The sequence below is a fragment of the Taurulus bubalis genome (genome assembly GCF_910589615.1).
Source record: "Taurulus bubalis genome assembly, chromosome: 14".
NCBI lineage: Eukaryota > Metazoa > Chordata > Actinopteri > Perciformes > Cottidae > Taurulus > Taurulus bubalis.
In genome coordinates, this window is record NC_136602.1 from 19,353,263 (window position 1) to 19,375,000 (window position 21,738).

Below are 21,738 nucleotides of genomic sequence, written 5' to 3' on the forward strand. Positions count from 1 at the left end.
CAGCTTTATCTTTTGATTATCTCTGCTATTCACTGCCACTCACTTAAAAAAATGCACAACTCCAATAAACTCCAACACCCGAAAAAGTCAGAGATTAGGACAATAATATAATTGTTTCATCTTTTATTTTGCAAATGTGGCATGAACACTTGCAAAACAACATCTTAAAGTTGGTCCAGTAGAAAAAGACAAAAAACACTTGAATGATTTAATACTTTGTTTTTCAGCTTTCAATTCTGTCAAGTCAATTTGGAGTCTATATTTTGTCTAAGTGAGGGAGCAGATTGCTAGTAGGCATTTCCAAAATCCTTTTCTGTCAATCATATATAAATATCCAGGAATCAATCTTGTTTCCTAAAGCCAAGCTTAGAAAGAGTAAAATGACTGGATAGAAATGGCATCAACAGCTACATAAGAAAGGGATTAGCTGACTATAAAATGTACAGTTGTTTTAAATTTAACTTAATATTCACATTCATATATATAAAACTTACAAAACCTGGATCTTTCAACCCCACTAAAAATAGCTTTTTTTCTGTTACTGCTGAAAGATCATTTTAAATTACCATAAATTTAATGTATTATTTATGTATTATCAGCATCATTAAATGCCATCATTTCTGCCATGTTGTTTTTCTCCAGACTTTTTTGATTCATTTCAAAAAAACATAAGTCAATAAATTAACATGCTACCTCAGTCCCTGAAAGCCAATACTCAACTGTGTTACTGAGTGAGAGTAAAACAGGTGTTTGTGTACATTAAAGTGTGTATCCATGTCTGTGTGTTCGAGTTTGTGTGTGAAGAGAAATAAAGGACACATAACCTGTTAGAATACCTGCCTCAGACTCAAAATACGGTGGAGAGGGTCGGGGTTATTTCGGAGTCCATACAAAAAATAATTCATTGTAAATATATAATATATATTTATACATTTTGAATATATTTACAAATATACCCAGCACTATACAATATACTGTGTATTTTTTCTCTCCAGGATAATTGGGCAGGTTTTATCAAGAGAACTGAAAAAGAAATGCATCAATATTACAAAATAAACAAAAGAGCAGTTTCTATATGTGCTCTCCTTCTATTCCTCTGTTTTGTTAGTTGAAGCTCAGTCCTTTTCCTATGTGTCTTCCTCTTCTAGTCCCTTGTGTTTTTTTTTTTTTTTTGAGTCCACATCAGTCCATACATTCCTCCAGGAGCAAATAACAGTCTTGGAATGCCAGCCGCTGGAATGGGATCACCCAATGAGTAACGTCGTCGATTGTAACAACAACAAAAAGGAAACCTATAACATGAGAACCAAAACGCAAAAGTCTGTGTGTTTTTATGAAGGCAGAGTTGAAGGAGGAGGAGGAGGAGGAGGAGGAGGGTCCCATGGGAACATCAATTCATTCAGTCAGTAAAAAACAGCTTCTGAAGGGTCCCTGTCCTCTCCTGTAAGACCTCGCGTGAGCACATATGTGTGTAGTGTGTGTGCATGGCAGTATGAGTGTGTGACAGCAGCGCTGCCACCAGCCCAGTCCCTTCTGGGTCCATTAGTCCACCGGGAGCCAGAGGAGTGATGGGGAGGGAGGATTTGGGAGAAGATGTCTGTGCTACGTGTGTTTTGGGAGGTCGACGGGTAAGACTGGGGCAAGTCAAGCTGGGGTGGAGACGGGTTGCCTCGGGGCTCATGTTTTCACGTTGCCGTTGATGTGCTGGTACTTGGGGAGGCAGGGCTCGTCCGGTAAGGGGTCGTGGCTGAACACAGAGTCGTCACCGGAGGAGCAGGAGCTGCGAGTGTCGGGGAAGCTGGGGGAATACTGCTCTGCTGGGGCGCACAGGTCCAGATACTCCTGGAGACACAGACACAGGAAAGGAGAGGCTTGGGTGAGATAATTTACACTCGGACACAAGCTCCTATGTTACAAAAAGGAAAAGGCGCTACAGAGGCAAGAGGAGAGGCAAAAGACCTCCAGCAAAACCAGTGAACATAAATATAGTGTTGGAACCCAGTCAGCAAAACATGGGACTTTCCAGAGGAGGGTGAGAGAGTATCACCTTCATCGTGATATTTATCTAAAGCATGCCAAATCACCCTGGAAGGGTTTATGAAACGGAACAGAAAAAATAATCTTAAACCGGATACTGTATGAAAATATTTGCATGAATAATAGGTAGTAAATTGAATGTTTGAGCATGAGGACAGCAGGGTCGACCGAGTCTGGGTTTTGGTCTACTTCAAAGTGGTTTAATGTGGCGGGGCGGTCGGGGAAAAGAGGATACGTTGAGACCAGGGAACTGGCACTCCAGCCTTTACGGCATCCCTTCACATCAGTTCAGTCCAAACAAACCTGACATATGAAACATCCAACATAAACATTGAGAGATGGCTGAAAAAAAAATCAAGAAGCTGGCAATGCCCCCCCCTCCATGAAGGAAAATAAAAACCTCAAGAAATCCTGTTATTAATTCTTGATTCGGCCCAGTGTTGTGAGGTTGTTTCATGTCTCTCTTTCCCTCCCGCTTGTCTTTCATGGATGTTATTGGGACTAGTTGTGAGGAGGAAGAGTTCTTGGGGTTTTCTAGAAAATGAGCGCTGGCTTCCATTTTCCCAGCTCAACACAAGAAGGCTCACATTACTAAAGACCTCCACATCTGCCAGCGGTTTGGGGCAGAGGGAAAGGAGGAGGGAGAAAGAAAGAAAAAAAGGCAAGAAAAGGGCGCTTTATTACATTTCAAAAGTTCAAACTCAAGCTTTTTTTGGCATGAATTCATGAAGCTCCAGCTCCAAGAGCAGACGAGTCTTGACAGCTTTCCATCGACGAGCTCTTTTCAGGTCTGCACTCGGATATCACACGAGACAGGAAGGGGGATGGAAAGAACCGCCGGCCGATGTAAGGAGCGAGGCATGAATGTGATGATTGGGCAACTTCACTGGGCCGTAGCGGCCATGTTGGGCCTGGATCAAATCATCCGGCCATTTTTTTCGGTCACCATGAAGGCCTTTTGTCAGAGACGTGGCTGCTAATGCTCCAAAAGCTTTCAGCAACATTCTGCTGAACCCTGCATGCACTGGCACAAGCATGATTTAGTTTGGACTGAGAAACATGTTATTGTGTGTTGGAATGTATCATATTTTACAGCTTCATTGTTATGAATTACCGGACTCCTACTTGCCAGGAAAAGTGAAGGTATGTGTAACATGGTTTCTGACCACCCTGAATCCAGGAACTTTATGGAATAAGATCGCCTGTGAGGAGCAATGAGAGAGCTGCACTCACCTCGTTGGTGTTGAGGGAAAGGATGCGATCCAGATCCTCTACTAGCTGCTTGAAGGTAGGTCTGTGGGATGAGATGGCATGCCAGCAGTCTTTCATCATCATGTACCTGAGAGAGAAAAAAACAAACAGTCCCTGTTTACTCAAAGAGAAGAGCGGATTAAGGACGCGAGAACTGAGTCATTCAGGGAAGTGTTGCAGACATTACTTAGCCTGTCCAAACTCAAGCTGTGCCACTTATCTTCCTCGTATTCAAGTTTCTACATTCACTGGCTGAATGATTTATGCCTCTGGACAAAACAGCAGGTGTTCTCTAAAAGCCAACTCATTTTTAAATGTATTTTGGTCTGCCATCAATAACAGTGACATATTGATGTCCTGCTGCTGATCACAAACATGCCTCGCAGTGTTTTAGGATTTGTCTGAATACTATAATGTGTGTGTGTATGTCTCTTTCATTTCCATTGTGTCTGTATTTTGTTCTCATCCACTCTCGTGTGGCACCGTGGCAGAGCGGTGCCATTGACCGCTGAGGACTAATTGTGAATGAGGACACTGATAGCAGCCAGTCACAGCTGTGCAGAGGCCCGACAGAGTGGACACAGAGGCCCGGAGTCATGGATCTGATGGAGACTGGGGTGGCATTAGAGTCTGGGTGTAAGGGCCAGTGTGTGTTCGGGTGACAGTGGGGATGTCAATTTTGGGAGAAAACGACTCTTACAGCTCGTTGGTGCAGTTGCCAGGCATGTCCATGCGATGTCCCTCTTTGAGCAACTTGAAAAGCTCTTCAACAGGGATGCCAGGGTAAGGGGAGCCCCCGAGGGTGAAGATCTCCCACATCAGCACCCCAAATGACCAGCTGAGAAGACAGAAGAACACACGGCATACATTAAGAATATAATATGACACTTTAAATAACATTAGGCCACATGAGCCACTTTCATTTAACCTCCAGATCATTTACATAGAGTCACTTGGCCAAAGATTGGAAACAAACTTTGACAGTGTGACCGCGGTGGTGTCAATGCCTTCTTTCTGCCATCCGGTGGCTTGTGGCGCGAATCCGCTCCTAGTGCCACTCTGGCACTGATCTCAATGATGGCTTTTGTGCCCGGCTGGCCGCTCACACAGGCTGGCATTGTCCGGTCACACCACACCAAAACAAACAGGGGACCACCCACGGCCGACAAAACAGGAGGGAGAGTCCCGGAGATGGCCGGTAACTCTTAACTATTAACTACTTCCTCATCCTTCGCGTCCTGGTTGTTAAATATCAGCGAGCGCTCCATGTATATGTTAGACAGTGTGAATCCACATTGTTTTTTAGATGAAGCATTCTTGCGCTGACAGCATGCTGCATTCATGTCCACACAAAGGCCGTATTATCACACGCTCACAAGCGCTAATCTGCGGGTACGCATTCGGGCAGCCACAGGACACGCTAGTGGCCCAACCAGGATAAGTAGGCATGGACAAGCAGGTCGGGGCGTTTATCAGCTTCTCCATCTGTTTACACAACCAGCCCTGGGTTTGTTCCCTCCTTTATCACTGCGTTGTATCTCTTCACTTGTTGACACACTCATCTCTCCTTTCCATGCTACTTTGTAACCATCTGTCAGTGCTTGTCAAGCTTTTGCTCTGGCCTGCAACCAACCTTGACTCGGCAAAGAAACACGCAAAGCCGACGTGCTCCGGGTCACTTTAACTGACCCGGCATCTGGCCTTACAAGAGAGCACTTGTGTATTCCAGCCGACGAGATGCATAAACTACCGTTCAGTATAAAAGTGACTCTGTATTCCGGAGGCGTATTCAAATCTCATTACATTCACATCTCAAGCACTTAGGTCGTACGTTCTCGATATCGAAAGAAAGCAACATGAATACAAATGTCAGAACACCCGTCAATACATGATGTACATGCATCAGAGGATCTGATCCTAGTGTGATGATTCAAGGCTGGGAAACGCGGCGTAGGAGCAAGCGCTATAAACAATTTTTTCATTTGCTCGTCTCCGCTTTACTTGGAGAGCGGGCGTCTCCACTATGCCTGGCCGTGAGTCCGTCTCTCTGGGCTTGAGCCACGACTCTTTCCCTCTACCTCAGCCAGCCAGAGCCAAGTCCCCCGGGCCCATTTGTCAAAACAGCAAGCGGCAATTTTCATTGGGATTCATGTATTCATTTAATCTGATGTCATGTATGGATCGCCCATGCTTCTGGTGACGTTTGAGCGCGAGCCCACCGCCCTCCGCCTCCCCGACGTCTCTCCTCCTCCTCCCTCCTGCCTTCATGCGCTATGTGAAAAAGCCAATTACTAAAAGTGAGTGATGAAACGTAATTAGCAGCGAGCTGATAGAAAGGACCACAGTCGGCAGTTCATGTCTGTACTCCCCCAGGTTATTGATTGATGCCGCGCCGTGGAACATGAAGGGCATGATGTGCACGTGCGCACACAAACACGGACAGTAGCGAGATCCTCTATCCCGAGTGCTTAACTGGATGAGCGCTATGTTTAGTGTGCTACTGCTGTGTGACTCATAGACACACACACACATAATCTTCTTCACCAGGGGTCAGCATGCAAGGCATTTATCTAATTGCCACATACGCTTTCTGCCGCCGGTGTCTGGAGCAGAAACTTCAAACAACGCTGTCAGGACGCGTAAGACTCAAACACCAAAAAGAGAGGGACGCTCTCCCTTTGTTCTGTTTTTAGAATGAGTGCTCTTGACTTGAAAAAAAGAGAGAGAGACAGAGACGGGTCAGCAATTCACATACCAGATGAATGAAAATAAGAACGGCAGGGCGAAAGGAGGAGGAGGGGGGGATTATTTTGATCATGGAACGGCTCCAAAACGATGAGCCACATGTTCAAAGTGTTGAACAGAATGAGTGGAGGAGCGTGAGGAGGGGACGGCAGGGGGTTGAAGGAGGAGGGCGTAGGGAGGATGAGGCCCGCACTGGAGGGCCGCGGCATTGTTGCGCTTAGACATGTGCGGAGGCCCAACGGGAGGGGAGACTTCCGAGCCGAGCCGGAGGAGCGAGGGGTGAGTCGGCGGGGGAGGAGGCTCTGGTGGGCTCGGGGCTCCTTGCGGGGCCCTTTGAAGCCGGTCAGATTAGTAACACGGCATTGGCTACAAGTCTAGCGTGAAATCCTCACTTTTGCCACAGACTGGCCAGTGCTGGCCCCCTATAGGCAACCCCCACCTAACATTCACCAGTGCTGCACCAAAACACCTCACCCACCCCCAGAGAAACGAGCCCCGAGTCTGACTGCAGGCCTCAGCCAAACGCAATGAAATCTTGAAAACAGCAGTGATAAGTGTGCTTTACTGTATGAGAAGGTTTATTTGCATCAGCGGTGTGTGTAAATGGATTTTCTATCATGTAATTGTGGTTGTGGGACACACAAACGCACGATACTTGAATACTTACACGTCACTCTGGTGTGTGTAGACCCGGTCGAACAGCGCCTCTGGAGCCATCCATTTCACCGGGAGGCGACCCTGAGGACACAAACAGATGTAAGGTCAAACAAAAATCTACACACAACCCAGCCCCCGGATATCTACATTTCTTGCCTGATGTTTGAATTCATTTGCTGATCTCATTACTCCTGGAAAGACCGATACGTGAAAGCAGCCGGGGGAATAAGGCACTAGACGGATGTCTGGGGGGAGGATTTCCCAGAGGAACGTTTACATTGTTACAGCAATAGAGCTGATAAACAGGGTCACAGATAAAGGAGAGTGTATCTCTGTGTGACATTAAAACACTGGCTGGGAAGCTAAGCATTGCTGACAAGGCGACCTTGGTCAATATCTGTGTGGTAGACTAACAGCAAGAATAATCTCATCAGACACTCCAAATTACTAAATGGAGGGATAATACCTAAATAAGTCCTCCTAGCTCCTAAATACTAAGCTCACTTCAACAAAAATATGCAGGACAAATGGTGAGCAACTAAAACATATATAAAAAATATATATAATCAAGATCCTTCATTCATTAGATGAAGACAGGACTAAAGAAACAGAAATAAAAGAAACGTGTCTCGACAACGACGCTCTGTCTAGATTAGTTTAACGCAAGTGATCATCATTGCCGCTGCTGTCATTGTCCTAATCATCATTACCATCGACATCATCGCATATTGTTGTTGTTGTTGCTGTCAGCTAGTTCTCTGCATGCGATGAAAAGCCACCCATGCATACTAAATGAGGATGTGCAGGCAGTGCTGCTCTGCGGTGGGAAAGAAAGACACCACTGGGCCACTATGGAAATGTCAATTATGTTTAAGCCTCTCCCTCTCGCTCTGTCTCTCTTTTTCTGGCTAATTGTATAAGTGTCTATGGAACTAAAGGAACAAGAGACTGAGGGATAAACAAGGCAGAGTCTCCAGAAGCACTACATTCACAGGCTGCCTGGGAACCTGCAGCTTCTGCCAAGACACCAGCCGAGGGGAAGAGTGGAATAGAAAGATGAGGGAATTAGAGAAAACAGAGAGACCAGTGGACTAATCTCACACTGCGGCTCTACTCCCTCAGCGCGTGTATCGCGGGTCGAGGACTCACGTTGGTCGTCTTTTTGTAGTAGTCGATGTTGTGGACGTCCCTGGCCAGGCCGAAGTCAGCGATCTTCATGAAGTTGCTCTCTGTGACCAGGACGTTCCTGGCCGCCAGGTCTCTGTGTATACACTGGAATAAAGAGAGAGAGAGTGAGATATGAGAGGGGAGGTCACAGAGTGGAACAAGTGAAACAGGTGTATACTTAATTTAGAACGGTGTTCAGATGTTTGTGGTGCATGTAATCGCCCAGAGATCTCGTGCACAGAGGTAGCACTTGACTGCATAACATGACGCCATGATGACTGCACTGGCATGAGCGTGTCTGGATAAGTACGGATTCTTCGCATAGTTAAGCACATATATGGTCGAAGTCGTTTCTGTGCATCAGCACGCATGTGCAAGCCTGCACGCGTGTGTGTGTGTGTGTGTGTGTGTGTGCGCGCGCTTGTCTGTGAGTGTGTGCGTGAGAGACAGTACGCTCTGTCACATTCCAACAGTGAGAGGGAGCGTGAGGCTGCGTTTGGCCAACATGGCCGTACCCCCATTGTGAGAAACCTCGAAGTTCTTCTACACAGAGGGGCTTTTGTGGTTGAGTGAGAGACAATGCAGGGATTTGGGCAGGGGGTCAGAGACGTGTTTTTAGGAGACAACATTCCCACAGTGACGCACATGCAGGCTTCCTACGTAAAAGCTCTGTGTGCTGGCACTGAGGTCTGTTAGGCAGCCAGCAGGGGACCGATGTGAGAACAGGATATTTTGTGTGTTTGTTTGTGTGTACGTGTGTTTGTGTGTCCGTCCTTACCTTCTGTGATGCTAGGTACTCCATGCCCCGTGCCACCTGATAAGTGCAGGAGACCAGATCTTTGAACGTAAGTTGTTCATCTGAGACACGGGTGATGTCATAGGAGTACTCCATGCCGGGGGGCCGGCGGGCTCTGAGGTACTCCCTCAGGTTTCCTTTGGAGGCGTACTCCACTATCACATAGAGGGGACCTGCAGCGGAGAAACGACCAACTGAGCATACAGGTATCCCATCAATAAGGGAAAGTGATACTGAACCACATTCAGAGATCATTAGTCACTACATACAGAAGAGGCACCTCTCGTTTGAATGTAAAGACATTACATTTTATACATTTCTGTTAAAAAAACATAAAGAATCAAAAACATCCAATCAAACTGTCCAACGTTGCAATCCAGCATTTACGCACATTTCAAAAACAAAAATGTTATCTAATTAACTACATAATTTAACTGACCTACTTTCTACTTTTATGAAGTACATTACATTAATATTTTGAGGTAACGTTATTTTTACTTAAGTACAATGTTCTAGTCGTCTTTCCACCTCTGGAAAAGGGACATAGTTGCAAGTGGACTGCATATTATTTATTTTCATTTTTCACGCCATCGTGGCTCCACAGATTTTTAGCTTGCTCCGCATCATCCACTTTTCACATCCAATCAATCTTGCCAGATGACATATACTAAGGCTTCTAGCTGCCGCCACCTTTATCCTTCACTACCTGTCTGATGTGGTCTGATGAAACATTTTATAAATGTGTTTGAAGTGTGTGGCAACCTGAAGTGCAGCATTGTAACAAAGTGAACAAGGCTAGACTACTATACCAACAACTTATACAATATTGTAAGTGAACCCCCTTCTTGAGTTGTGTCCTACTCACCGTCTTGTGTACAGGCCCCCAAAAGATTGATGATGTTCTTATGTTTGCCAATCATCTTCATCATTTCCATCTCTGACACCAGGTCAGACAGGTCTTTCTCAGTGGCGTCATCTAAGATCAGAAGAAGTAGGATGGAAGGTTGTCAGGGAAAACCTCAGCAAAACAAAAACAGCGTGCTCCCGTCTTCCCTTTAACCCTTTAACCCTTTGACCCGGTTTCTGCCCCGTGAGACAACACCTTGTTTTGTATAGGTGCTTCTGATTAAGTGCAGCTGACAGACAATGTGGGCTTAAGTTACTGCAGCGAGGGAAGCTCCTCACGCAGACTACAGAGGCATCCTTTCAGTGCCAGGGGTAAAGATGAGGAGGAGGAATTAAAGACGCTCAATCACGATTCATTATCTGCTGCCCAGGCTCCTTTTTCATGGGGCCGACTGAGCCAGTACAGGTATCCAGACGGTCAGAATGGCATTGCCTGCATTCCTGGTCATAGAGAGCAAATTATCATTGTCGAGGTTGGTCCAATGGCCAATAGCCTGCTGCTGTACCTGATCTAAACCCCCCCCCCAAATAAAAAAAATAAAAAAGTGGCCCCCTCCTGCTGATTTCATTAATCACAGCAGTGTTGCTAGTGTGACTTGCCTCTTTGTGTGGGTGCTGACTGAGCTCCAGCCAGCTGCAGCTCTGGGGTCAGGTATGTGACCGCCCCTAACCCTCACCTACACAACCCGCCTCCCTCTTGCCGTCACTCAGCAACCACCAATAATGAATAATAATAACAGCCCCGGGCTCTGCCTCGCACCTTTGCTGAACCCTCACTGGAGCATAAATCGACCATAAAATGTACTCGGGTTGCCCATAAGACATAATGAAGCAGTGTGCGTCTTATCCCTGTGCTCGGATTTGAAGCAGGACGTTTACCATTACAAGCTCACTGTGATTGTGCAGCGGCAAGAGACCCGCTTACCTTTCAGCATCTTGACTGCAACTGTTACGGCATCCTTGGTTTTGTCCTTGTCGATGCCCAGGGCCTCTGCCATTACAACTTGGCCGAAGCAACCTTCACCTAGGGGCTTGCCCAGGGTCAACCTGTAGCCAGCAGAAAGCAAACATGGAGAGAGGGAGAGAGAAGAGAGAGAGGAAAGAGAGAGAAGAGAGAGAGAAGAGAGAGAGAAGAGAGAGAGAGAGTAAACAGTTTAGCTGCTGAAACAAAAACTCATCGACTTGACCTGACTGGCATTTATTCACTCCCTGTACAGAAATAAACAGGTTAGATAGAGCTAGAGAGGTAATTAAACCAGGCAACAAGCCATTTTCTCAACCTCACCCTGTGTTTATTTTTGTTTTTTTTTACTAGACAGCTCTCTCTGTTTCAATCAGATTGTGTCTGTGTGAGTGCTTTATTGGCGTGGTGACTGCAGCCCGTGCCAGGGCAGTAGATAGGAACTTGAAGGCAGACATGGCAACGATAATCACCTGATAAAGCCAGGGAGAGGCATTCATTTCTAAACTGTTTACCCTGCCTTGGCATGTTCCAATATACACTCTTTACAAGTCATTACACAGGGTTTAGCCTAGCCCTGACACATTGGCCTGTGACGGATGGGATGCTGCCTTTGTGTTGCCACACTGGTGGGCCTGACTACAAGACCAGATGGAAATCTAAGCACGTTTTTTATTGTAAGCCATGACACAATCGCTGGTGTGTTAAACTTTATGTCCAACTATGTGACTCGGATTCATATGGTGAGGAAATTACACTCACTCACACGCTCTTCCACAACTATCCATGAGAGCCTCAGCAACCATCTGAACCCTGAACTAGCAGTGTACCGTGGTGCTTTTGCGTTTGATTGGCAGGTGTAGCCCCACCCCTAAAGCCCAGTGTCCTGGTTATGTAAACACTCGCACCGCATGCCGCAAAGCCTAGAGCCTGAGGCCCGGCGCCCTGCCGTAGTAACACAATCCTCTATCTGTCCACACACTGGCCACGCTCAATGGCATCCATTCTGTCCATCCAGCCACACATAATCAATGTTATTTTTTCCTCCACGCAAACCGCAAACGTTAGCATTCCTCCGCGTTCTGCAATCCCAACATGATCCCTCAGGCGCTGGCATGACAGGCGAGGAATAAAGAGCCAAACAGAGAGGCACACAGAGATCTATTCAGCCGAGATAAAACATCCCGTTTGGTGGGCTCATCAATTAAAATCTAAACCTTTTCCCCAGAATGCCGTTCTGCATGCACAAGAGCGTTTATTAGAATGTTTTTTTTCACTTATGCGTGATGGTAGAGTTTTAGATCCAAGCAGTCCTTTTTACAACCATTTCAACAGAAAACAGGCCTTCGTATTTATCGTTTGGGATTTTCCCTTTTTCTTTCAAAACCAGAGGCCTCGAGTGGGTATTAAAGAACTCTAACCTTTACTGTCCTGTTAAATCCACACTGAAGCTTATCACCGGCCGCTGCAGCCGTGACAAATCGAAACCTCGGCGGTGCTAATTCCTCTGGAATGAAACCGAGCAAACGCTCCTCGCCCAAACATGCTAATGAAAGCTGCGAGTGCTAACCAGTAATTAGCACCGTTCCTTTACTCACCATCAGAAGCATGTGTGCGACTGTGTGTGAGTGAGAGTGTGACGCGGCAGCACTTGTAAAGATGAGGCACGATGCACGCTGCCAAGTTCAGGTCATTTTTACTACAGCGGCAACAGATGAACCAGCAGCCTTTATCTCAGACACCACAACCGCTATTCAGCAGTTAGTCGTTATTGCCTGCTGTCTATCGGTGTTAATGACACTCCTCACCTAGAACAGTGATTATCTGATCATTCAGTAGCCCAGATACAATCAGACAGATGTGCTGTATTTAGTAATCTTGGAGTAATCAGCTACTGTTAGCCAAAGGTAGTTGAGTTGGCATTGAGGACAATGGCTCAGGGTGTAGAGCTGAAAGTTGTTATGCAAACAGTGTTATTACGAATATAGCCCTTTTAGATAAAAGTGGTGTTGCATAGCAGAGCCTCATTTAAAGTCTTTTTAATGATTTATGCAGGAGTCAGATTTACATAATTATGTATTTAGCATTTTTGTAAAATGGTAAAAACTTGTAATTAGGGTTGGGTCATAATGACTATTTTCCATGCAACACATCAATCTGCATGAGCACTGAAAACCAGCAGAATCACAATAGTCTGCCACATAGTTTCACTTGTTTCTGATGCCAAACAAGTGGACGAGGCAGCAAGCAATTGTGTGCATGAGGAACGGACGGCCCTCACCTGTCTCGGGAAAACTCCCAGCGCGGATCCTCGGGAAGGTCATACTCAGGGATTGGGTCGTCGTGCGCCGAGCTCCGCCGCGTCGTGATGCGTACCAACGGCGTACTGGAGTTCATGGAGGAGCTGGAGTCTGCCGACACCTAGAGGAGGGGAGAGATTGGCTGATCACCGGAGTCTGGGTTCATAGGTCGGCTAAAGCTCTAAGGCATCACTAGAGGAGTCTGAGTTGATGTGCATATGCGTGATAGACTGTCGTACTTATATTGAAATTACAAGGTACGTTGGTTAATATGAATACATTTTAAATTTCCTCAGTTAACGCTTTAACATTACAGTAGAATCTATCTCTAGGCCAGAGACTATATTTCATGGATCATTAAGAAGAGAGCGACAACAGTAATTTTGATGAATGCGTGTGGATCCTTCAGCCTCGCCGTTGTCCTCGGGGTTCATCTCTCCGCTCTCCTATATGCTAACCTTACCTTGACACAGGAATCAGGCTCTCCGCAGAATGTAATCCAATACTTTTTGTACTTTTTGGTACATACCTTTTGGTTTCCCTTGAGGGAAAAGCATGGCTCACACAGACAAAAAAAACGTTGGTTGCAGTATCGGGCAGCAGTGCTAACTTGCTCATAAATGCATGCCCTCTACGTGAGGTGGATTGTTTAAAATGCCACCACAGCATATATTAATTGTCTACAAAATCGAAGTATTTTCATTTTTTATTTTTATCGACTATGCAACCATTGCCTCCTATCTATTTATGGAAATTATCGAGAGTTTGTAGCCTGACATAGTATTTCTGCAATGTGTGTTTTTCTCCTCTAGGGGTGTTAAATGCCTTTAGAACTCTTTATCTACTTTCTGTTACCTGGCGCCGCAGAGGGATCTGCTTGGTGAGTTTGTGGACCGGCGGTTGGCCCCCAAAGTCGGGTTTCTTTGCAGTGTTCCTCATGCGGCAAATCACCACAATGCCCACCATGCAGGCGATGAGGAAGACGCCTGCGCAGTATATTGCGATCTCCACATAGTCTGGAGAAAGGGGCCCTGGAGATTTCTCGAGTGCTGAGGGTAAAATAAAGGGTGAGGAGTGAGACGGAGGTCAGGGGTAGACAGTGAATGGAAGACTCTCACTGATCACTCACACACACATCACACACACATATGGGTGACAGACAGGTACGATCCCCATTTGAATAGACACACATGGGTATCAGACAGGCAAACACAGAGACAAATGCTTCGGAGGTGACTCATGCATAAATGTAAGCTCCTTCGGCAGGCAAACTAAACAGAAATGATTTTGTAACTCTTCTCTCGCTCTTCTTCCCACGACAGCACTCCTTTTTTCTTTTTTCTTAACCTAAAAGGCTTAACGGATTATATATCTTGACTCAGCCAGTACAACCAGGCCTGCGTATGCCTGCATTCTGTGCTAATGTTGGAGACACGCGAGCACAAACGCAAACACACACCCACGGACGCCGGAACTATCCACGCTTCACTTCGGATCGCAAACAAGGGAGAGCGGTGTCCTTCGTGGCTGTATGTGGCCTGAACTTCCTGTCGAGGAAATGGACTAAGTTTGTGTGTGTGTGTGTGTGTGTGTGTGTGTGTGTGTGTGTTATAGACATGTACTGCTCCGTAAGGCATAAACCCTCCCGACCACAAACAAGACTATTGTGCGGCACAGCAACCCAAGCAGACAGCAGTAGGTGAAGCTACATCTTTTTTACCACGACCGAAAAGCCCACAGCGCACAGACAGAAGCCACCGCCTTAAAGGCGCCATCAGTGCAGATAGAGCACATCAAGGGCAATAAAAATTACATATTGCTCCCAGAGGAAATGGCTCGCCTGTGATCATTACGCTGTATTGTTTACAGACGAAACTAAACTATCGTCTGCTTACGACGTTAAGGGAGAGCTGATTCCGGTTGTCTGTTGCGGGCTGCAGACAGCATACTACTCTCATCGATCTTATTTGATGCCCACACTACTTTGGATTAGAACTTGAGCGGAGACATTTTGTCTGTTGAGCCTGGAGTGAACTCCCGCGGATGCTGACACAAAGTTGTATGTATTTGATCCTTTGGTATGCATAATTACAGGCCAGACATACAGCAACGCACAAAAATAGGATAAAACGAGGGGATAAATGAGAGCACACAAATGGACGAACATTCACATGCGTGAGTTATTCACTGTGTAGAAGCAGAGAGGTTTGACTCTGATAATTGAGAAAGGCAAGCCAACTTGAAGCGAGTGTTAAGCTTTACCTTTCGATCTTTATTCCAAAACTGAAATAAGGATCTTAAAAGAAGCCAATTATCAGAGTCAGGGAAAGGGGTGGAGAAAATGCTGTATTTGACATGCACACTCAGAACCAAAATGTGGCACCGAAAGACTTTTCCCAAGGTGCAGGAGAGAGATGTAACAGAAGGAAAAGAGAAGGCGGGCGGCAAACCCTCCCCTCCTTTTGGAGTCCGGAGACACTTGAGCTGCTCTGGGAGCTCCACTTCCGTCTCAGAGTTATAATAAGTCGTCTGCAAACTACCCCGTTATCTGCTCTAAGCTTTCAACAGCTCGCCAATCTCGATTATATTCTAGAATATATGCTCCCTGCTCTTACGTTACATCGTCTTGGAATGTTGACTGGGCTGGTTCCTAGCAGTAAACTAATATTTGAGCCGTGTGCCTCGAGACTCCAGGGGGAGGACTTGCCTTCCACAGAGGTCATTGAAATGACATATTCCAAATGTTTTAAACAAGCCTGAGAGAAAGAAAAGAGTGGACAGTAGACGAGTGTATATACCTGGAAGCACCGTCAACCAAGCAGTGTGAAAGGAGATCCCAATAGAATTACCCGCCAAGCACGTAAACTCCCCAGCATCTTCAAATGTTACATTGGGCAAGTTGAGAACTTCTATCTCCTTATCTGTGGTGTTAACACCTGCGGTCTGGTGGGAAGGAGAAGAGGAGGAAGAGGAAACGGGAGGGGGGGTGGGGAAAGCAGAAAAGAGGAGGACAGGTCACAGAGAAAGACGGGGTGGGGGGAGAACAGAGAGAGAGAGAGAAAGAGAGAAAAAAATATGAGACCCAAAACACCAAGAGAGAAATAAGAGGAGCTGGATGGCGTCTTTCGTTGAGGTCCAATCTAGAGCAAAGGATGTTGGGAGTTACCAAGGGGTGAGGAGGAGGAGGAGGAAGAAGAGGGGGAGGACGTTTCATAAACACAGATAGAGCCCAGTATGCCACCAAAACATGAAAACCAATAAACCAAAAATAAAGAATAAAAACCAAAAGGTTCCCGTCACCAACAGAACCTGCTAACAGAAGCCAGTCTAATCCACTCATTGGACCGGACACATGCACCAACAAACACAGAGAGCATGGAGAGCACTGGACTGCAACACATACACCATCTTGACACAGCTTGCATGAGAGAGAAAGAGACAGAATGTAAGGGAAGGCAAAGTGAGATGCCAGCTGTGTCTAGGTATGCAGGTCCGACCAGTGCTTCCATGGCTGCGCTAGTCTCGGCAGCTGAAACACAAGGGTCGAACATTAGGGGGAGAGAAGGTCTGTGAGCCCCAGGACCACCGAGAGTCCACCAGCAGGACCAGCACAGCACAGCAGGTCAGGAACGAAGCCCAGGAAACCACACCGGGGAGAGAGAGGAGGGTAGGTTGGGGTCAGGTCTCGAGGGTTACCTGGGATGACAGTCAGCCAGCCCGACTGGCTGGCCTCGCCTATATAATTGGAGACTTTACAGATATACTCCCCGGCATCTTTCTCCGTCACGTTGGTGAGGGTGAGCATCTCCACGTCGGAGCTGTTAATGCCTGAACGCTGCAATCCACACACACACACACACACACACTCACTTAGAACTTTGGAAAACAGACAAATACGTTGAATGAATTAAACAGACGAGCAAACATCGTGACTATCTCAATGTGCAGGACAGAGGAGAGAGCAGGAATCACCACCAAGAGCCAGCATGGAAGAGACCTATCAGATCAATAAGGGGGGAATGTAATCATCAGTTCCTTAATGTTACACCTCCAACCGCTAACAGAAAACCAAGAGAGAAACAAAAACAAAAAGAAAGAAGGAAGGACTGTAACCATGACAATCAAATCTAAAGGAGGAACCGCAGCAATGTACCTTTAACACTTTGACGTAAGGGTTTCCGTCGGGGCCGTTGCGACTGCCGTTCCAGCTCATGTGTTTCAGCCACTGGATATGAGGTTGGGCGTCGCTGTAGACCTTGCAGACGAAGCGGGCGTCCTCCCCAACGTGAACCGTGATGTTGGCCGGTAGACCGGCCTGGAGAATGGGCCGGTGAGGGGACCGTTCTGTTGCGAGGGAGGGAAGTATTACCTACAGGAGGCCGGTTCATCACGTAAATGGATGTGTCGACCAACGGGGAGGGGCCTCAAAAATGAGAAACACCTTCATAGCCCCCCATATCCCATCTCCCATCTCCCGCTATCTGCATTCTTTTACAAGCAAACATTTGGCCTGCAGATCTAAACAGAGCGAGACCTGTTGAACAATGCCCCCTTTCAAAGCCTACCCCCGGCCCTCACAACCAAACTGAGGAGCCCAACAACCCCCACACTGACAGCAACCACCCGCTACCGCCACACACATACACACAGAATGACATCACTAAGCCTGGGGCGCTGCATTGCCTTTCCAAAACAAAGCCTCAAGGTAGGTGCAGTGCATTTGTCTGTGTGTGTGTATGAGGTCGGGGGTGGATCGGGGGAGGGGGGGTGTGGTCAGAGGGTGAGGCTGGGTTTAAGAAGGAGTGCTAAAAAAAGGGAGAGTGAATTAGCGGGATGAGTGAGGGAAAGGCAAGGGATCAACAGATGGAGAGTGCAGAAACTATGAGGCAGAGACTTCTTCCATATGTTTGCCTGTCCGCCTGCTCCATCTTTCTGAAATCTGTCAGATCAGACGATTCCCACCCCTCCCTCCCCCGTCCCCATCTCCCTCCTCAATACCTGCACATTCCTAGGGTTCATCTTGTTTATTGTTTCCCCCCCACTCCCCTTTTCTCTCCTCCCCGTCCTCCTCCATCTCCATCTCCTCACCCTCTCCATCTTTCCCGAAACAGAGAGAGATGATCGATTTGAAATCAGTTTGTCGCCTAATTTTTGTCAAGACGACCAATCAGAATACTTTCAGGCATGATATAGACAGCCAAAAAAAGAGTAATACAGAAAGATGTATGTGGACACGAGCCATTCATTCTCGCTGATCCAAGTGTTAGCTGGAGCATTTAGAGCTGCGTGGCCGACACCTCAGACCAGATGGGTGTGTAGTGCGATAAAGCAGGCCACATCATGAATATGGAGAAACCGCAAAACAATAAAAGTTTGTGGAGCAATTCTCGCTTAAATTAGAAAAAGGAATATTGTATGTGTGCATGTGTGTGGTCAGAGAAGCTCCTCTATGGCCCATTGACCTCACACAAAAAGAATGACATGAAGGATGACGAGAAAATGAATAGTAGAAGAAGGATTTGAATACTCTGCATTATGTATGTAAGTACTACAACTAGTTCCCAATCTTGTTGCTGTGTGGCTCCTTGAAACATCTCAGATGGTTTCAATAACCTCATCGCTCAAAGAGGTCAAGTCATCCAATTTTTCACCAAAAAGCAAATATTAGAGAAAACTCCAAAAACTGAAAACAGATTCATGTTTCAGAACTTTGTTTTTTCTTCTGTCGCCCATTAATCATCTCACGACCCCTGAGATGTATCTTGTGAACCTTTGGCCGACCACTCGGTTGGGAACCATTAAACTAAAGTAACTATCTGAATATTATGTTATTAAGTCTAGCTCCACCTCAAGCAGCTACACAAATGCCTACCCATTGATGTCATCAGTATTAACAATCACATTACGTCATGCAGAACAAGTCTCGGGACATTTTACTGCAGAATGGGTACTTTTTCTTTCGTACTTTAAGGAAGTTTGTTGATTTTGAATGAAGGACTTGTAATGAAATCGAATGACAGAGACGAGCCTGCTGCGGTGCTTTTTCATGTTTTGCTGTGACCCACATGTAGTGACCCGTTTCAAAACTGAATCCATTTATCAATTAAGTCATTAGTGGAGAAATTTGATGGCAGCGGCGGTGGGATAGAGGCCGAAAGAAGCGTGAGGAGACGAACCAGGGGCATTCCATGGCGTCCCATGCGAGACCGCTGAACTCTGGGTAACCTGGCGGCTTGGCACACAGGGCCCTAAGGGTCAGGGTGGGGTAGAGGCACAGGAAGAGAGAGCGGCGTGGCACAGGATGGCATGGGGCGACCAGACAAAGTGCCGCATGGCCACTGGGGTGCCACAGTTCTGATTGAAAGAGGCGCCGTGCTTTGACTCCTCGTTTGTCTACTCATCATGTGTGTCTGCTCGGCCCTTTGTCCAGAGACCAGTTTGAACCGGTTCCTCTTGGTTTTAATAGCTGATCCTGCAGGTCATTTGGGCGAAACAAAAAAAAGGGTGATACGAAGAGCCTTTTCTGTCTCTGTTTCCCCTCCTTTTCTCTGTCTCCCCCTCCGCTCCCTCGGCCCACCCCACTGTAATGGAGGAAAATGAAGCAAGAGGTTGCAGGGGGCAGTGGCTGCGGAGACAGACGTGGAGGGGGTTTACTGCTCGGCAATAAAACGGAACAAAAAACTGAAATATGCAGTCTGAAGGAGAGCTTTCGCTAACTGCAGAGGGGGCAGAGCAGGGGGCCGCAGTTGGGGAGGACATGTGTGTGCGTGTGCGGGCCTTCATGTGTACCTAAAGACCCTTTTAAACGTGACATGCAACGTCGCCATGTTTGTTACTGAAGGACGCGACGGGGAGTAAACTTGGTTCTCAGCTGTTGCCCTAGCAACAGAATGGCAATGAAAAGGTATATGCGCTCATTGTGCGAAAACCTTCAGGTAATCAATCTCCATCTGATATAATGAAAATAATCCGAGTTATTACCATGGAGACGCTTATCGAAACAGAAGTGTGTCATTACAGCAGGTCTGCTCAAAACAATGTGGGGGAATAATTCTACATGCAGACACAGACATGTGGCACCTAAACGCCCTTTTGTGAATCAAACCGCTGCAGCTCCGTGTCTGTCGGAGCTACCTGGGATTTATTGAGCGGCCTTTAGAAGAATAACTGGGTCAGATAAACGTTTGATTGTTTGTATTGTGATTTAAGTGAGGCCAAAAGGAGAGTTGCCAGGCGCTCTTACTCATTGATCTATCTTTATCCCACTCCCCTTGTTGTCCCCGCTTGCCTATTGATTCTGCAAACTGAGCAGAAAAACACTCTTTGCTTTCTGCGCTCCAAAGGTCAGAGCGAGGGGTTGACTGAGTCAGCAAGCTGTGTCCTCGCAGAGTGACACTAAACCGTCACCCGCAACCGGTTGAAGTCCCCATCATACCTCAGCCAGGGTCAGTTTATCCAAATCACACAAGTATCTCTCTTTCCACACACCTCTTGTGGTATTCAGCCATGCAGAGAGTTTGTTTTGTGGCGCTCCAATCATTGGAAATTGTGTTTTTTCTTTCTTTTTGAGAAACAATGATTTAGCCTGCCCGGGTGACCTGAAAACAGCCACCACGTTGGTGAAGGCTGCCTCATACGTATAATGTAATTAGACCATTACCACATAATTCCATAATGAATGTAGGATTTGCCCAAATTAATAAAATAATAAATAATATAATAACCCAAATTAAATGACCGGGAAACTACATTAACTACATCTGCAGTTCCCACACACTCGACCTGCACCTGCGTCCAGGGTGCACCTGGGCCATCAAACAGCACACACTATTCTCACCGTGAGAACTCTTTCCGCTTGCCTACACACACACACACACACACACACACACACACACACACACACACACACACACACACACACACACACACACACACACACACACACACTCTCTGCCTCCATTGGCCTCACAGGTGCAGTCTGAGCCTGAGGGTACTGACCCACTACATCCAGGGTGTAGGTGTGGTTGATGCCTCCAAACTCATTCTCCACCAGACAGGTGTAGTTGCCCTTGTCCGACGGCACCACGCTCTCCATGATCAGGGTCCAGTGCTGGCTACGCACCTGGGAATGAGAAGCAGGGGTTTCTTGTTACACAGACAGTCATTGATACGTCCGCTAATAAACACACACACGCATACGGAGACATTAACAGACCGAAAGAGCTGGCGCTAAATGAGAAGGATGAAATTAGGAAATGACAGAGGGGATTTGGTCGGAAGAGTGAAAGACAAGAGCTGGAAAACTATTTAGAGGCTGGTGATTCCACCAGGTAAACTCCACCCGAAGCAGTTTCAAGCACACAGTAATATAAAAAAAAAGGTTTTACCCCGTGTGGAATCCACAGGTGTGAGCTAATAATAGTGCTGAGGAGAGACTGTGGCTGCTGCTTGTACAGGCCCACATTTCACACAATGGAGAGATTATGCCACAGGGCTTGGCTCAGGTACAGCTTTTGACCAACATTTGTTGACAAAAAGAAGAGAACGAGCTGCCCGCAGTGTCTCCGACAGCCCGACTGTATCATTTCTGTCACGTCGGGGCCGTTTTTTTGTCACGATGTAATGAGTGTGCCGAAAGGGACGCAACATTAGCGGATACATCAACATAATCTGCTGCTAAACTTTCCTGGCAGGGAGACGTGCTTCCTCATGAGGCGTCAGTCATTAACCAGGAACCTCAGACTGGTTCAGCATCACTGGCTCTTCCAGTGAGTTAATTTCACAACTGTCTGATTTAGCTGTTATCCTACTATATCAGTGTGGCTCTGGCAGTAAATGCTATTTGTTTAGAGAGGCAAAGGGAGGAATTTAGGAACAAAATAACTAAACTGCAATCCAAATAGACTCCGTCATCAGGG

General features: G+C 46.7%; 1 protein-coding gene across 3 annotated transcripts in view; it reads right to left on the reverse strand.

Moving 5' to 3' along the window:
• Window positions 1-1,099: 1,099 nt before the first annotated feature.
• Window positions 1,100-21,738, reverse strand: part of fgfr2 (fibroblast growth factor receptor 2) — a 36,868-nt gene continuing 16,229 nt past the window's right edge. For 2 of the 3 annotated variants that reach the window (XM_079229750.1, XM_079229748.1), the window contains 13 exons: window positions 20,819-20,942; window positions 16,974-17,164; window positions 16,517-16,655; window positions 13,676-13,869; window positions 12,802-12,941; window positions 10,485-10,606; window positions 9,519-9,629; window positions 8,636-8,847; window positions 7,840-7,962; window positions 6,701-6,771; window positions 3,989-4,126; window positions 3,271-3,376; window positions 1,100-1,842 (listed from right to left, as the gene is read on the reverse strand). In XM_079229750.1, coding sequence (XP_079085876.1) covers window positions 1,678-1,842; window positions 3,271-3,376; window positions 3,989-4,126; window positions 6,701-6,771; window positions 7,840-7,962; window positions 8,636-8,847; window positions 9,519-9,629; window positions 10,485-10,606; window positions 12,802-12,941; window positions 13,676-13,869; window positions 16,517-16,655; window positions 16,974-17,164; window positions 20,819-20,942 — 1,836 coding nt within the window. In that variant the 3' untranslated portion in view covers window positions 1,100-1,677. The remainder of the gene's footprint in view (window positions 1,843-3,270; window positions 3,377-3,988; window positions 4,127-6,700; window positions 6,772-7,839; window positions 7,963-8,635; window positions 8,848-9,518; window positions 9,630-10,484; window positions 10,607-12,801; window positions 12,942-13,675; window positions 13,870-16,516; window positions 16,656-16,973; window positions 17,165-20,818; window positions 20,943-21,738) is intronic. The other variant, XM_079229749.1, reaches the window with a different exon arrangement.